The sequence below is a fragment of the Aphelocoma coerulescens genome, unplaced genomic scaffold (assembly GCF_041296385.1).
Source record: "Aphelocoma coerulescens isolate FSJ_1873_10779 unplaced genomic scaffold, UR_Acoe_1.0 HiC_scaffold_151, whole genome shotgun sequence".
Lineage (NCBI taxonomy): Eukaryota > Metazoa > Chordata > Aves > Passeriformes > Corvidae > Aphelocoma > Aphelocoma coerulescens.
Genome location: NW_027183501.1, coordinates 215,577 through 232,309, shown reverse-complemented (window position 1 = coordinate 232,309; position 16,733 = coordinate 215,577). Strand labels below are relative to the sequence as shown.

Sequence of the window (16,733 nt, the reverse complement as noted above, 5' to 3'; positions counted from 1 at the left end):
TTAAAGAGTACTAGGGGTCTCTGAGAAGAATAAGCACAGGCTTTAATCTATTGTTTTTAATAAAGGAAGTCCTGCCCCATCTGTAGGGTCAGAATCACAAATCATCTATCTTATTATCTGAGAATAAAGACTGAACATTAGTCATATTCTTTTTATAACACAGAGTGACCGATACTTCAAAGCATTGTCATCACTGCTCTCTGGCTGTAAATGAAAACGTCATGGTGCTTCACTCTCATCTTGTATTCATATGCTTGACAGACAAGTTAAATGAGAATTGTCCAAAGCTATGAACCAAACCATGACAAAAGTAGCTCTTAGAGTGGTTTTAAATCACTCAAGCTGACATTCCTCGGCCCCAAATGTCAGACCACACAGTGCTGCGATGCACGCAGCAGGCAGAGCGCACTGTCCTGTTCCTCGGCTCCCAGCTTCAGAAGTGGCTACTTGAGTAAATAGAAACCTCAGAAACGTAGTTATGGAAATAGTGCATGTCAGCAGACTTCAAAGGGCAGAACATATTGATAATTGCAGAAAGAGGCCCAAAAGGGCTTCAATCACTCCCTGTCCCTGCAGGTTTTTTTGTTGTCCTCTTAAAGGAGCAATGACTGGGTGAGGATGAAACTGCCTTCCTGCCCAGCTGACAGAGGCTTTACAGGCATTCTAATGCTTCTGTTTGCACGGCTGCCCTTCCAGCTCTGTGCTGTCTGCAGCCTGAAGGCTTCCCCAGCTCTGAGAGCACAGACCAGCACTGGAAACACGACCAGCGCCAGAGGAGCTCCAGCGGTGACATCTGCTGAGCCCCCGGGCTCGCATCCTGAGCCATCGCAGGTCCAAGGGAAGCACCCGGCTCTGGTGGCTCCTTACCTGCCAGCACTGAAGCAAATGGCTGCTGGGGATCGAACGGCATTTCAACCTGCCAGACTCCAGGTTCTGGGTATCCAAACGGAATACCATTTCCTGAGAATAAACACAAATTCATTATCCTGGTGTGGCTACAGAGAAAAACTCACTTAGACAGCCTGTTCTGCTAATGTACAAAGTAAAGATGTGTTAGATCGTGCAGCTGTCATCACAGCATTGATGTTTACAGTCTGTGTCTGTTTTACATCTGTATATTTTCATTCAGTGTTTTACTGTATCCTGGTCACTCTATAGTGAAACACAAATCTTAAAAAAATACAATTATTTTCAAAAAAAAGGAGATGCATTGTTCATTTCTACTCCAATGAAAAGCTGGATTGTACTTAAAAGGCATTGGCTTCTATTTGGGAAAGTGCTGATAGACTGTGTTGCAACAGGAGACCCTGAAGGGATTCTGGCTGACTCAGAAATTTCTCCAGGGACTGCTGAATAATGTTCACAGCAGACACAGTTCAGACTCTTTTAAAATGAAAGAGCATATGCTCTCTCTTATTATTTTTAACAAGGCTAACGATACAAGAGATATCAGAATAGATTTTTCCTTGTCATTTCCAAATACCGTGTGATTAATTCCTGGGCCACAGAACAAGGGCATAGAGGAAGATAAAGAAAATAAATTATTTAAAAATGATTCCCTATGTTTTCAGTGGGTAATCAACAAGTCGATTCCTGTAAGCATCCATTTGAAGCTTTCTTATAGTTCAGAATTGCCAACAAGGGCTCTTTTACTTGCCCCTTTCAGTGGTTTCCTGAAAGCACACTTAAGCTGAAATCCACTGTGAGTCCTGCTGAAGGCAAATTGATAGCTCAGAGGAGTAAAGTGAACTCTCTGCAGGTATAGAGACTTGATCTTCAGAATTGTCCTGCCATTAAGAGAAGGGAGATTGCCTAGAGAATGGCTTTTAACATATTTTCATTCACCATGCTTTCCTATCTACTGTGATACTTAAAATCCCTCTAGTACTCAAAAACCCATTCAATGTGGATTTAATGTCTATTGTAGAGAAAAAACTTTAGAAGCTAGTTTAAAAAAAAAATCAAAACACCTCCATGGTTTAAACGATTAAAAATAGGTGAAGTGATTTTAATTATTTGTTTCCATACCTCTGACTTGCAAGACGCCTGGAGAGTACAAATGACAAGCAAGTATGTCCAAAGATGGCCACATAGGATTAGACTTCACAACACATTAATTCAATTCATCCTTAATGGACATCAGATTATAAATGACCAAACCTTTCTATGTTATTGAGGTGCCTCCTAAACTCTCTAGGCTCAGAAGACAAAAGCCCAGGATATTGAATAATTAAGCTCCTTAAGAGAAAAGAAAAATCAATTCCAATCCGTGAACATAAATTCAGTTTCCTCCAGCCGTCCTAGCTCATACAAAGCAGAATTTAACCAGCAAAAAACTCGTTACCTTCCCAAACCTGTGGAATATCCAGCAAACCAAATTCTCAGGCTCCTACAGTGAGCAGAGCAAGGACAGAACTAAACTGATTTTTTTTTTTTTCTTACAATGCTACGCTGGTGTCCAATTGTCCTTAGTTCTAGGATGTGCAACCCTGAGCTGCTCAGGGAACCCTTGCCTTATCACATGTGAAGAGGCTGTCTGCAAGCCCAGCAATACTCAGGGGACCAAGGGAGTTACAGATCAACATCAAGTATTTCAGGCTTCACCCCGACAAACTAATGGACACTACCAAGCATTCACACAGAATTAACCTCCTGCTTTCACTTCGGGCAAAGCTTTCAAAGAAAAGAGCATCCCTTGGAGAGCTGTGGCTAACAGCACCAACCGGGCCAAGCCTCTTCTTCACCAGCCAAGAGAAGTTTTGGCAGCGACTCGAGCAATAACAAGACAAGGACTTTAATCCCCTTTAATTGTGTGATTCTGTTGGGGATTTGTGCTGCTTCAAAAGCAGTGTCTGCTGTGGTTTTGAGTCACCTGATCCACACTGTTTTCCTCTCTGTTTTCACAGCTCTGGCACTGGCCAGGAGAGCACTGTGCAGATCCACGAGCAGCTTTCAAAGGTCAGCACAGCACTGCCTGATTTCACAGCCTCCGTGAGGCTATCTCAGGGCCTGGCTCTCCCAAGCATCCCACAGCTTCCTGGAGAGGTTGCTAATTACCAGACATTCATTATCTGTTCTTATAACCCAGAGATTTAAATTGAAAAAAAAAAAAAATTAAAAAGGGGAGGGACGGAAGAATGAAAAAATACTAAGAGAATGGATCTGCACTAAAAGTGCTTTGACTTATCCTGTAGGACTCCTGGCTTCAGTTCCTACAAGGAGACATTTTCAACTGCCTGTCAAATTCACATCACTGGGCCTATCCTCAGCACCCTCCAGCCTTGTCACATTTATATGGAGAGGTGGTGGAAGGATGGTGGCTGAAGGGTGTTTGGGGCTCCAAGAAGGAAAGGGAAAATATGCCTGATGCCATTCAAGGCTGATAACTCAGTAGGAGGCTGTAGAAGAGCTTCTCTGTCAGAAGAGGCAGGAGCAGTGCTGAACACTGCCCAACCTACCACTGCAGCTGAGCAACCAGGAGGAATGTGGGAGAGGCAGGACTGGGAGACAGTGAGGGGATTAGGAAACACGATGCCAGGATTCTTCTTCCATTTCCTTTCTAAGGTAATTGGTCCTGTCTAACTGAGACAGACCCCTTGTCTAGACTGGCTGCCGGACTGAACAGTCAGACCAAATCCATAATTTCATAAGGTCTGGTGAAAACAACCTTCACAAATGAAGTAGTTAAAATGAAGTAGGGCAATGGTAGAGTGAATAAGGAATCTTGCTAATGAGCCAGAGGTAAACCAGAGCCTTACTTACACTCTTGCTGAGAGCTGTTCTGTTCCATTCAGCTGTGTATTTGATCATTCAGCTAAGAAACCAGCATGATACAAGGGATCTAAAACTTCAGTTGCTTCAACTGGAATATTTAAAGTAGCAAAGCAAAGAAGCCAACAAATTATTTCATTGTAAGCCAAATTATACAGGATATACCAGACAATACCAGGAGCATTAATGGTTTATTAGGGAAAGAACACCACCAAGTAGACCTCTCATAGCTTCGGTTTTCTGTTGCATAGGCAGCCCCTCTGGGTTGGTCATCCAACACACAGATTGGGGGGTACATAATTATGGGTCTCAGTCTGGGCAAGCTTAATCACTTTTTTTTCCATGAGGACCTTCCCTCGATTCCATGTGTCAGTGATAGAACAAGGGGGAATGGCTTTTAATGAAATATGGTAGGTTTAGATAAGATAGCAGGAAGAAAATTGTTTCCTTTGAAGGTGGTGAGGCCCCGGCACAGATTGCCCAAAGAAGCTGTGGATGCCCCATCCCTGGAAGTGTTCAAGGCCAGGCTAGATGGGGCTTTGAGTAACCTGGTCTAGTGGAAGGCATCCCTGTCCATGGTAGGGAGGTTGAAACGAGATAATTTTTAAGGGCCCTTTCAACCCAAACCATTCTATAATTCTATTATTCTGTTTCAGGTTATTGCATTTATTAACTTTAAACCTCATTTCCTATATTCCTATAGAATTTCACCAAGCCCTGAAGAAAAGAGAAAGCTATTTCTATAGCAGCATAGGAAGCCTGCACCACAGGCAAGCAGAGGGACAGGTCACACACATCTCAACACTGTCTGAGAACAGTATCAGTGGGATAAATACAGCCAAGGTGTGATACATATAGGAGTTCAAAAGAGACTTGTGTACTAAGTGGCTGCTTGACACAACACTAAAATTCTTCTGTTGTGGGGGTTAGGTCTCAAACATTTACCACTTAGGATAGTGATTTCTTTGTCACCAGTAAATGAAGACCAGTCAGCTGCTAACTTCAGCTCAGGAATATGCCACTAGTGATGGAGGACATCCAAGACCTGCTTGGTGACCAGACTGCAACACACTGCAAAGTCCTGAGATGCTGTCTCTGGACTCAGGCTTAGAGAACCTTTTCAAAGTGTTTATTACTCTCACGCACAAGGCATAGGAAACCCTCTGCGGTATATGTACATTAAAAGACAGAACCACAAGTTTCATCTTGAACTCTGAATGTGTGTGCGCAAGGAAAGTATGTGCAGAAATGACTTACTAGAAAGGAAGACATCTGGGTCAGATGTTCTCTTCACTTAGTTAATCACATGGAAGTGTCATTCTGAAGAACTTTGTGTATTAAGCCTGAGGAAAAGTGCTTTGTTCAAAAGCGATATGCACATAGCAAATGTGAGAACAAGAGTTCCCGTCTGACCCACAGAATCCACCACTTACCCTGTCATTTATGCAAGCTGCTGTCAGGTCATTTTTTACACACTCACATAGTATTTTCCAATCTATGATGAATGCTACACAAGATGAGGGCTATTCCTTGACATGTCAGACTAGTGAGAAAGTTAAATTACCTCTTTGTGAGTTCCAAGCTCAATGTATCCACAGAGAGGGTGAAACGCTCCTGTGCCACAGACATAAACATGGGTCCAGTTGTACGGCTGAAGAACTCGGATAAAATTGGCACACTCTGTCTGTTGGGAAAAGAAAGATAAAGGTTACTTTTCATGTTTATTCTTCTCTTTCACATTATACATAGAATATAAGTTACAGCCATATAAGCTTATATAAGTTACAGCCATAGCATTGGTGTATTTAAACTCAGAACTACTGTAGCAGAAACTGTTTACAAGTAGTTCAAACCTGTTAGGACTATAACTTGACAGTGGCTATCTACCAGGCAGTTCATCAATCAGACTTGCAAACCTAATTCTGCTGTATGCTTACAGCCACGAGAAACTGTCTGCTCACACCACGGTTTGGAGGGAATCTGTTCAGCCAGTGTTGTAGCAAACACCACCCGTCAACAATTGGGCAGAGGTCGCAGAGCCACTGGGTTTGTCTGGCTACCAGTCTTCCTGCCTTTGCTCCCAGCTCAGGGTACTGCACATGCTTTAATACCAAAGATCACATGATTAAAGCGACTGTGGTGGGCTGAAAGGCTTCAACACACTTCCAAGGGCATGCTTTGTCTCTGCACCAACCACATCTTACTGGTGACTTTTATTTGGTCATTTCTGAGTCCAGTGGGACGTCCTGGCTCTAGCTGGGCTTGCTCCATGTTGTTGTTGTTGGTAAGTAGCACAGGCATGCTTGCAAGGATGATACATGGGGCTGGGGGAAAAGCCTTGATTTAGCCTTGCCCAGAACGAAATGAACACAAAAACACATAACAGATACTTCAGAGGGAACACACAGGATTTGTTCATATGTTCAAGCCATCACCCTGCATCTAAGTGAGAGTCCGAAACAACTATTTCCCTCTCAGGACCTTCTCCTTTTTCTCTTAGTGTAGAAATAGACCAGCACAAATCTTCCACATGCACCAGTATCAGAATATTTCCAATGCTCAGCATTGTTTAGGTTCTGACTGCTGTAAAGGTAAGGGTAGTAACAAGTTAGAATAAAAAGCTAAACTCTTCAGGCAGAGAGCTGAGAGCATTTTGAGCTGGAAGATACCTTGGTAACCGACATGCTGGAGATTTTTTTTTGGAGAGAAAAGGAAGAAATTTTATTTTACAGCCAGGAAATGTTTACATTTAGAGTGGGCTCTAGACACATGACGTAATCTGTGCTGCACAAAACATATAAAAGTTGTATTGTGTACACATATGTACCTTAAATATACTTCCTAAAGAAGATTTGTGGTTTCTGGCAAAAGCCATTGAGTCTGAGATTTTTTTTTAAACCCCAACTGCAGCTGTCTGCAAATTAAGTTGATTTGTACACTGCTCTACTACTGTTTCTTTAATGAATTATAATGAAGTTACATTCAGGATACACCCAAGAAAAAAAGAAGCATTTTAATGTGAGAAAAGAGGATTCCAGGGAAATACTGCCTGGTATACATTTTTGAGGAAACGCCATTCATCTCTCAGCTGCATTTATTACACAAAAGAACAACATATCATGATTGATGCCTGCAAGATTGAATTTTTTTAAGTATTAATATTTAAAAACCAACAGAAATGTAACTTTGTTTTTCAATTAAGAAAAAACACTTAGGACATTAGTTCAGAAGAAGTGTAACAAGAGCTTACTAAAGCATTTTTTGCATTTAATAAAAAATACATAGATATGCATAATCCTCAGCCATAATAAAAAACATACATCATACTTACATGGGCATCTTTCCCAGCTAATTTGCATAATTCTACCTTTTCTTTTGCTGCAGGCCAGTAAATCTGTAATAGAGTTAAAACAAGACAAAGATGATGAAGATTATACACTGTCCTGTGACTGTAGATTATTCCAGGAATAAACAGTTAAAACAGATTTATGCATGTTGAAGGACCTTGCATGTAAATTGAAATGAACATGACTTCAAGTACAAGATCCCATTACAAAAAGTTAAGAGGCTTTAAATCAACCCCCCTGATTCTTGTTTATTTCTTCATTGGCTACATGTACTTTTAAAAAGCATTCAGTTAATCTGGCCGGGGCACCTTGTCACCATTATGTGTTTCTCTCAAAGTTATGATGAGCCAAATCATCTGGAAACGAAACTGATTGCAAAGCCAGGCAAATTACATTTGTAAGAATTTGGTCCAGTGGACTTGGCAGAACTGTTATAAAAAAACCACTTAGCTCTTTCTGCCAATTTTCAAATGAAAATAATTAGGTTCAAAAAACTAAGGACAGCTGAAGGGAAATTTGTAGAACAAAAAGTACATTTGGCAGGAATCAACAGTGCATGGTTTAAAAACATCAACATTAACTGAGTTTACTGAGAAAATGACACAGAAGTTTAGAGAAGAACTGTGGACCTTAGATAATTGCCAGTATATATTGATACTGTTTCTCTTTCTTTTTTAATCTGCCCTGCAGAATTCTACAAAATAGGTTTTGATGTAGATAAATCCAGATGACAACATACTATCAGTTACTGTAATCCAAATTGTGTTGGTGAAGAAATGTCAGTGAACAACAGTGCAGGTTCTGCCTCACTGATTTCAATTAAGCAGTCAAAACTGGATATGATTGAGTACATCTGATTCTATTAAATTTAAAATAGAAGCTAAATACAGATTCTTCTCGAATCACTGTGTTAAATATGGATATTTTGTACTTCTAATTTTGACAAGAAAAAGCAATTGTTATTTCTCATGACTAGTAATAAAAACACCACAAATCACACTACTTTTTAAGCAAATATTGATTAGTAAATTGCCTGAAGTCCCAGGCACCAGTCAGCAGGTCATTAGTAGTCACAAATGCTTTATAGTAGTCTCCAGTCATGCTTTACAAAATCTTAAATAGCAAATGTATAGGAATGAAGAATTATTATAATATGCACTAGAAATAAAAACAACATCAAGGAAGGACGCACAACTCAGTGGCATGCAAGAGGAGTTGACTGCTGTCATATTCCCCTTCACCCAGCTGTTGGCACCTTACTGGAAGTGGCTTGACATACCCAGGCTCAGTCCCACACAGGTAAGGAAAGCAAAAAGCAAGTGGCCTCCCTCAAGTACCTTTATCACTTTCCAAAACCTACAGTCACTGTTTCTCTCAATCTGGAAACAGTCTGGATTTTACTTCTTTCTCTTTCCTTCCCAGTGAAAATGGATGTATTGGATTTCTGCAAGGAAATTAATTTCCTCTCAAGTGAACTCCGTTACCTTCCTGATAAAAAACCTCTTAGCAGAGACAATGTCGTTTAAGTTACTTAAACCTTAACCCTCTGCAACAATATTTACATGGAGTCAGAGATAAGACAGTGTAACAGCATTGCAGCACTGGAGCACAAATTTGCTTTCCCAGAGCATTTTCTCGGAAAGATCTGGTCAAAGCACCCAGGTATGGAAATGCAATCAGCCATCCCAGGGATGTGTGGATGGCACAGAGCACAGTGCCAGGAAGCACAGAGGAAAGTACTGGAAACATCATGAAGGGCTGAAGGTAGGTCCAGTCTGGTCTCCACTGCAACACAGAGAAGTTTAAGAAGAAAAGCTGATGAAAAGCGACCCGTGAAGAAAAGCTGATGAAAAGGAACAGACAGAGGAATGTAAGATCATGGATCTCCAAATACATTTGGCCACGGAGATTTGTCTGAGATCTGATCCTCAGTTTTCTTGTACATAAACTTTATGCCCAAGATCCCTGAATCACTTACAGGAAAGCCTCGAGGTCTTCAAGGGGTTTGGGAGATTTTTGGCCAAAGTTTAGTTATCCAATGAGGTAGACAAGATGTCCCTTTGTAGGCTTTTGAAAATGCCCACCTGTCCTTGCCAACTACACAGAAGAACTGGAGGAGTTAAAAACAGAGACATCTGCTTCAAGGCTTCAGAAGTGTTAATGGACTTGAGTTACCCTCAAATCTTCTACAGATTCGTTCATGGGAATCAGTGTTTGTCCTACAAGGCTGAAATACACACATCCCCCCTTCTATGATAATTGACCACAGACAATTATTATTTAAAAAATCAATTGTTTTACTCTCTAGTTACTCAACAGCCTCAGTATTTAGCATTATATAAGGCCACATTAGACAATGAAAAGTGAAGCTAAGTGATCTAACTTGAAAATCAATTTGCAATTATATATGGGGGAGTAAAAGTGATATTTATTAGCTTACCATATGAGAAATGAGAGATTCCCAGAAACTGTCAGTTCTAAATCGTAATAGATCAAGAAAATTGCATCATTTGATGAGTTGCATCATAAAAATTGCATAAAATAATGAGTTGATGTGCTGAGCAAAAAAGCATGAACTTCATTTTTTATTACAGGACATGCTGTGTAACAGTGCCACAAGCCTGGTTCCCTCAAACACTGGCACAAGCAACATTATACATGTGTACTGACTTTTCTGTAGGGGGTGAAATTAAATTGTACCATTATATTTTATTCCAATGTGTTACTTAGTTTCACAATATGCCAAAAAAGTAAGACTGGAGGCTCCTGTAGTTTCTTTCAGATTTAAAATCATTTAGCTTGTAAATGGTTTGAAGCTTTGAAGTTGGTCTTTTTTTTTTTTTTTTTCTATTTATATGCTTTATTCACAATGGTAACATCTTATTAACAAATTCTCTTTTATTCCCAAATTTCTCAATAAGTAAAAACCTCAAGGAATGGAAAAAAACCCCCAGATAGCCAGGCCTTATATATTAAAGGTGACAACAACATTGACTTGTAAAGTTACAATAATTTTGTGTTACAATCAGTACAAATTATATACTTAATATACTTTATAGTTGTATGTATCTGAAATGTCTGGAGAAATCTTAGAATAGCTAAGTGGAGTTACTGAATTTAAGGCAAGAATGCAACTAGTTGGAATATGTGAACTATATACTTAAACAGGATTCTTTTCTTTTCTTAATCTTCGGTTTATTTTCCTTTTAAAATAACCATATCAAAATTCCAAAGGTCAGCTACTGTCATGATTTCTAGATTTTCTCTTCTATTGCCCAATTAAAAGAAAAAAAACAACCTCACCATTACTTTTAAATCATTCTTCAAATATTTTCTTAAATTTAGGAATGGGAAAGAAATTAAATTCTCCTAATAAATGGAAGTTAATAAACTCTTTTCTATCAGAGAGAAAGAAGACCTCCCAGGAGTACAAAATTAAGCAGTACATAAGTGTAGGACAGATAAGGTATCACTTTAAAGGGTAGCTGGAAATTGATTTCTGATTAAAACAAAACATTTAAAACCACAGAGGTCTTTTCCAGATCAGGAACAGTGAATTTCTAAAAGTAACATTTTCCCTTCCTCCAAATATGCATTTTACTATAAGAAAGGAATGAAAAAGGAAGTAATTTTTTTTAATACATTATTTATATATAAATAAATTGGTATGTGAATGCTATATATATATATATATGTATGTATGTATGTATGTATATATATATAAAAATAATATCTGGATCCACCACTAAGAGCCAAATTTCAGCTGCCATCTGTCATGAATTAATAATACTGGTATTTTACTCATTTTTATGTATGCATCTTTCTCTATCAGATTTTGTTCCTAGCCTAACACTTAAGATTATAAATCTTCAGGAGAAGGGGTGCTCAAAGATAAAACAGTGAAATCTGATTACAAAAAAATGTGTGAAAGTACAGCTTTTTCAAGAATCACTTCTAATTAGGCTACTAAATCTAGGATGGTGCAGAACTTTACAAAATGAGTGGAAAATGCTATCTATTGTCACAATACAAAAGAGGAAGATCACAAGCTATCTAAACAATTTAGAAGCCCACTGGTCTTTTTTCATCTGTTTTTAAGGTTTCAGAACAAGTTTTTAGTTAGGGAAGAAATAATACAAGTTTCCAATGAAAACGGAGTGTGGCAGAGAAGACAACAGAACTTGGTAAACAGCCACTATCCCACTCTAATATTGTACTTTTCTTAAATAACCTAGCTGAATTACATTAAGGTGGTAGAGCTGCTCTTCATCAGGGCTCCATTTAAGTATTCACTACATTGTCACATGGAAACTGATTAGCTCAGCTGCCAAAAACAGGCATTAGTACAAGAAAAAAAAAATGGTCTGATAAGTAAAGAACTTGAGGTACAAAGTTACTCGTGCAGTTCCCCAAGAAACAGTGTCAGAGCTCATCCTATTTCATGCACCCTTCAGTAGCTTTGGTAAAAACCCAGAACTCTCCAACAACCCCTGCAGATGACACAAGGTTGGGAAGCATCACTAAAACAAAAGAAGTTAAATTATGCAGGAATAATCAAAGGGCTCTGAAGACCAGAATTATCAACAGCCAGAGGAAATGGGTATAAACTGCTAATAAATAAATATAAATAATAGATTGTAGATTTTAACAAAAATCAAATCTGAAACATCGGCGTAACAAGGATCTGTTCCAGAGCAACAACATTCCTAAAGAAGTTGCATGAAGTATCCCAAAGGGCCGCTTACAACAGATGATGATTTGGGACCCTGAGCCAGTGCACGCTGGGACAGATGAAAACAACTTGTTCCAAAGCTGCTGTTGGGGATCTGACATGTTTATCTATTTGGCCCACATGGGGCTGTGTCTTCTAGCACCGACAGCTCCTGCAGGTTGGCAGCTTTTCAAAAGCTTGTCAGGCCTTGACAGCATTCCTATTCCTGCGGAGCTGGGCGGGTCGCGCTGCAGATCACACCGTGATGATCGCGCTGACGTGTAACCCCGCGGGCACTGTTAGCACAGCCACAGAAAGGGGCACCATTGCTTTGCAGCTATTTACCCACTGTTTACCCAGCTGACAACATTTTGTATTTCGTATTTATTTAGCGCAAGGAGTAAAATAGAAAAGGCTTTTGCAAACTCACAAGAAACTTCGATGTACTGACGTCATGTTTCCAGCAGGATCCCAGAGGTTGGTGCTCCTATAGAATTTCTTTGCCAGCTTTCCAGCCTCTCATGCTATTAAACATCTCTCCGTTTTACACTGCACTTCTGGTGGTAATGGCACAGAGGCCTTCAGTAGAACTACTTTCCTTTGCTGACCATCTTTATTTTACTCACAGGAAGAAATCACAATTTTTCCAGTTTGCAAATAGCTTGCAGAATTTGTCAGGGACACTTCATAATGCCATTCCTGCAACAGGAGCTAATGGCTTCTGTACAGGAAAACTTCAGAGAAAATACATCCCTGTTACAGAAAGAAGATTATCCATTGCTATATTTTATATATTTATTGACTATAATCACTTTCGCTTTCTGCATTCATCTGTCATTCTGGAGGACTTGCTCATTACACTGTGGTACTTGCTGTTGTTTTATAATGAGGTTTACAAGCACTGGAAACCAGACAGATTTTTTTTCAAGCTGCCAGCTAAGGAAATTTTCAACCTATTACACAATACATTTCATAAAAACTACAATGATTTAAGAAATTCTGACTCCAGCAGAACTACTGATTTATTTCATCAGGAAAAATACACCAGGAAATAAAGCTATAACTTAATATATGTAAGTCAAATTAACTACTTTAGGTAAATTAATAGGTTTTAAAAAGGAAGTTATTAAATTATATATATGTATACATTAGAGAAGGGAGCAGGATACAATGCTTTGGATCCTTCTTTGCCAGAAATGACTTAATATAGAGCATTAGACTCTAAAATATAATCTTGCCAAGTAATTGTATCTACACATGAGAATAAATTGTTGGGGATCCTGACTTAGCTTTTGGAGGTATCAATAGCTCCTAACAAAACAAATATCTGAAATTGAGAGCTTTATTAAAGTAAGAAGTTCATGTTCAGCTTTGTTTTAAAGAACGGAAACCCCAAACTATGCACAATCTTGCACTGCAGTCTCAAAGCTGTTATGCCTCTCTCGCCCCATCAGCGTGCTTTTAACACTCCTTCCACAAAGTCCACAAATGAACACATCATTTATAGGCAGAAACTAAATATTCTAAACAATTTCTGCTCGTTTTAGTAGCTGTATGTAAGCAGATCATTTTTTCCAGATGACTCATACTCCAGAGGAGTACAAAGGACACACTTCAGACCCTTGTAGTCCCAACATGTGTGGTTTCCCCACACTGGGAAGGCCTGGAAGTGAGCCGCCTGGCCCAGTGCCAACCCAGACCACGCTCAGTCTAAACACAGCACCGGCAAGTGCTACTTTCTGACACTTCACTGCTACTGTAGAGTATCCTTTAGCTTCCTCCTCAGGGGCTGAGATTTTATACACAGCTCCTCACGCAACTTCCTTCATCTCATCCCTTCCCTCCACTGCAAGATTCAACCAGCCAAGCACAGTGGAATTAAAGAGAAACACTCACGTGACATTGCCTTGTGTTACCTGGGCATTTAAGCAAGAAGATACATTTATAAAGTTGTTGAATGCCCATGGAGACCTGGGAAATCAGCACACCAGGACGTTCTGCAAGGCTTCTCAGTCAGTTCTACCCATTTAAATATATTTTGCCTCAGTGCTTTTTTGTGAAAAGTTAAATATTATCTGAATAGTTAAACTATTATTTTACTACTAAAAGAAGTATTTGAACCTGCACACATATTTAGTCCAGATACGCAAGTGGTTAGGAATTTTATTCCCTCCTTTCTGGTTACCACAGATACGTAAGCATGCATTCTCTATTCATCTTAGGAAATCCAAATTTTCTTTCCAATACAAAGTGAGTCTTTTCTCTACCACATCTATACCAAATGGCACTGTCTGACTGCACATTAGTGCTCCTGGCTCCATCTGTGTTCTGCTCTTCTTGGAAAGCACAAGGTCCGTAATGAACAGCGCTGGTTTGGCCAAAGGGAAAATGTCACCAGCTTGGACTGAGGGGTGGCTCACACAGAGTGCTGCCACCTCCAGAAAGGTCTGGGCTCAGAAAGCCCCACTGAACATAATGGGAGGTGACAGCACTCAGCATCTCTCAGGAGGCAAGCAGAAGCCCACAGAAACAGAAGTCTGCTTTTCACACAAACAAAATTTGTCTTCTACAGAAAGCCTACACCAAAAATCAATTTGTGGTCTGAAAATTTGCAGTTGTGAGTAGTGCTGTTATTAATGCAATATCCTGGGAGGGGTAGTGGATTTTGAATCAATTACTGAGATGACAGAAGCAAGGTAAGTGCTTGATAAAGCATGCCAGGAAGACATTTCCTGAAATACCCAGAATCTGAGTTTTACAGAAACTGCCATGTGCAGCATTGCTGAAGTCCAGATAAGGAACAAGATATTCAGACTGGTACTGTATCTCTTCTATACAATGACAGCAAGCGTTGCTCTCAAACGTGAGGGCAAAATAGTCTCTTGTTCCACCTGTTCAGCTCCTGCCTGCAATCACATTAATTCAGGGTCAGTTACCTCTTCAGAGCTGGCAGCAGTACGTAGGAATTTAAAACCACCCTCTGGTGCCTAAAGAAAATACCAAACACAGCTGAGAATTCAGATTTTCTTCCTATCTGGGACAAGCAGGAAACCAGTTTTCATGTGTTCCTGTTGCAAGCATCTGGTTTCCACTCATAGCAATCAACTGTGCTTACAAAAGCTCCAGTTCACCATGTCTGCTAGAAATATCGAAGGCTAAATTGTCATCTTATTATCTCAAGTTAACACACTGTCACCGGGCACAGGCAAGGGACTACAGGAGATCCCAGTGGAAGCTTTTCCTAAAACTAGTCATTCTAGATATTAACCAAAATGTTAAAATTGCCACTTTTATTTTACTATGATTTAAACCATCCAAATTGCCTCTGCTCTGTTCAGTATTAGACTAAAGTAATCCCAGGGATGCCAGGAAGCAATGAAAGAGCTGTCTTCAGTTATTTCCTTCCAAATGCTTTGAAATGAGGAGGGTAACCATGACCAGAGGAATTGAGAAGTGAACACTCTGAGCTGCATTTTTCCTGTCTGCTGATATTTTGATGCTATTTTCATGCACTGCAGGGCTCTTCCACACAGCTGATCTCTTGCAGGTCATCAGTCACAAAGGACATCAATCAGCACAAGAAACTCAATTGATTAAAGATAATCTGTATAACTACGGCAGGTGAGATGATCAAATCTTGGTAAATTTCATTGCACAACGAATCTGCAGTTACCCAGAGAAGAAAGAAAGAAAGAAAAACACAAAACCAACCAAACAAAAAGAATTTAACAAAATTTAACTTAGGAGATAAACTCCGTGGAAAAGGCACTGACCTTTTTTACATTTTTGTTTACATCAACCAAGTTGAGCAGGAAGATGTGGTCCTTTGCCCCGACTAGTAGCCGGCCCCTCTCCTCATCCGGCAGCAAGGTTCGAAAATCAAGCCCCTCTGTTGAGCCCAGGAATGGGATGCAGCTGTTTGAAAGCAGCAAGTCTGTGGGAAAACGAAGAAAATCTTTATAATCAAAATGTTTATATATGACTCATCAGTGTCTTTTATAAATACATGCAACCAGCATGGAGTGTACCAGGGAAATGAGTGCAGTCTTGGAGCATGTCTTTCCAGAGTCATAATACAATTCCTGTTAACTTCGGGTTCTCTGGGGTTTTTCTTACTTCCAAATTGGGCAATATTTACTTGCACAAAATATTTTTCTACATAAAATTTTCTTAACAAATTATCTGTAAGGCATAAAGGAATGAGAAATTCAACAGAAATTAGAAACCAAGAAAGACATATCTTTGCAAGATGTGTGCTATATCTTTCCTTCATCCCAAGAAAACGAATTCTGTTTATATCACCATACTCATGGATACACATGATCAAGGATCAATACCTCACCGTATTTGGTGCTCCAGATATAAAGCAGCGAAGAAGGTCAATGCCAGCCAAGAATAATTAGGAGCAGGAAACAGTGGGTAGGAACATTTGAAGATCATCCAGTTCAACTCCCTCACTATGAGGAGGAACATCTTTCACTGGACCAGCTCGCTCAAAGTCCCACCTAACACAGCCTTGAACGCTTCCAGGGATGGGGCATCTGCAACTTCTCCGGGCAACCTGTACCAGTTTCTCACCATTCTCATCATAAAAAATGTCTTTCTTCTATCCAGTTTCTATCCACTCTCTTTTAGTTCAAAACTATTGCCCCTTGTCCTGTCCCTAAAGGCTTTGGTTAAAAAGTCCTTTTTTCCTTTTTTACATCTTTTTCACAAGCCCCTTTTATATATTGAAAAGTTGCAATAAGGTCTCCTCAGAGCTTTCTTTTCTCCAGGCTGAACAACCCCAAACCTCTCAGCCTGTCTTCATACGGAAGGTGTTACAGCCCTCTGATCATTTTCAGGGCTCTTCCTTCCAAGGTCCATGTCTTTCTTGAACTGGGTGCCCCAGAACTGCATGTAGG

At 39.8% G+C, this 16,733-nt stretch overlaps 1 protein-coding gene across 1 annotated transcript in view; it reads right to left on the bottom strand.

Annotated features, from left to right (window-relative positions):
• Nucleotides 1-433: 433 nt before the first annotated feature.
• LOC138100900 (semaphorin-3D-like) overlaps nt 434-16,733 on the bottom strand; it is a 29,825-nt gene continuing 13,525 nt past the window's right edge. The window contains exons 2-6 of the mRNA XM_068998726.1: nt 15,603-15,763; nt 7,103-7,165; nt 5,336-5,455; nt 868-960; nt 434-502 (exon numbers count right to left, since the gene is read on the bottom strand). Coding sequence (XP_068854827.1) covers nt 434-502; nt 868-960; nt 5,336-5,455; nt 7,103-7,165; nt 15,603-15,763 — 506 coding nt within the window. The remainder of the gene's footprint in view (nt 503-867; nt 961-5,335; nt 5,456-7,102; nt 7,166-15,602; nt 15,764-16,733) is intronic.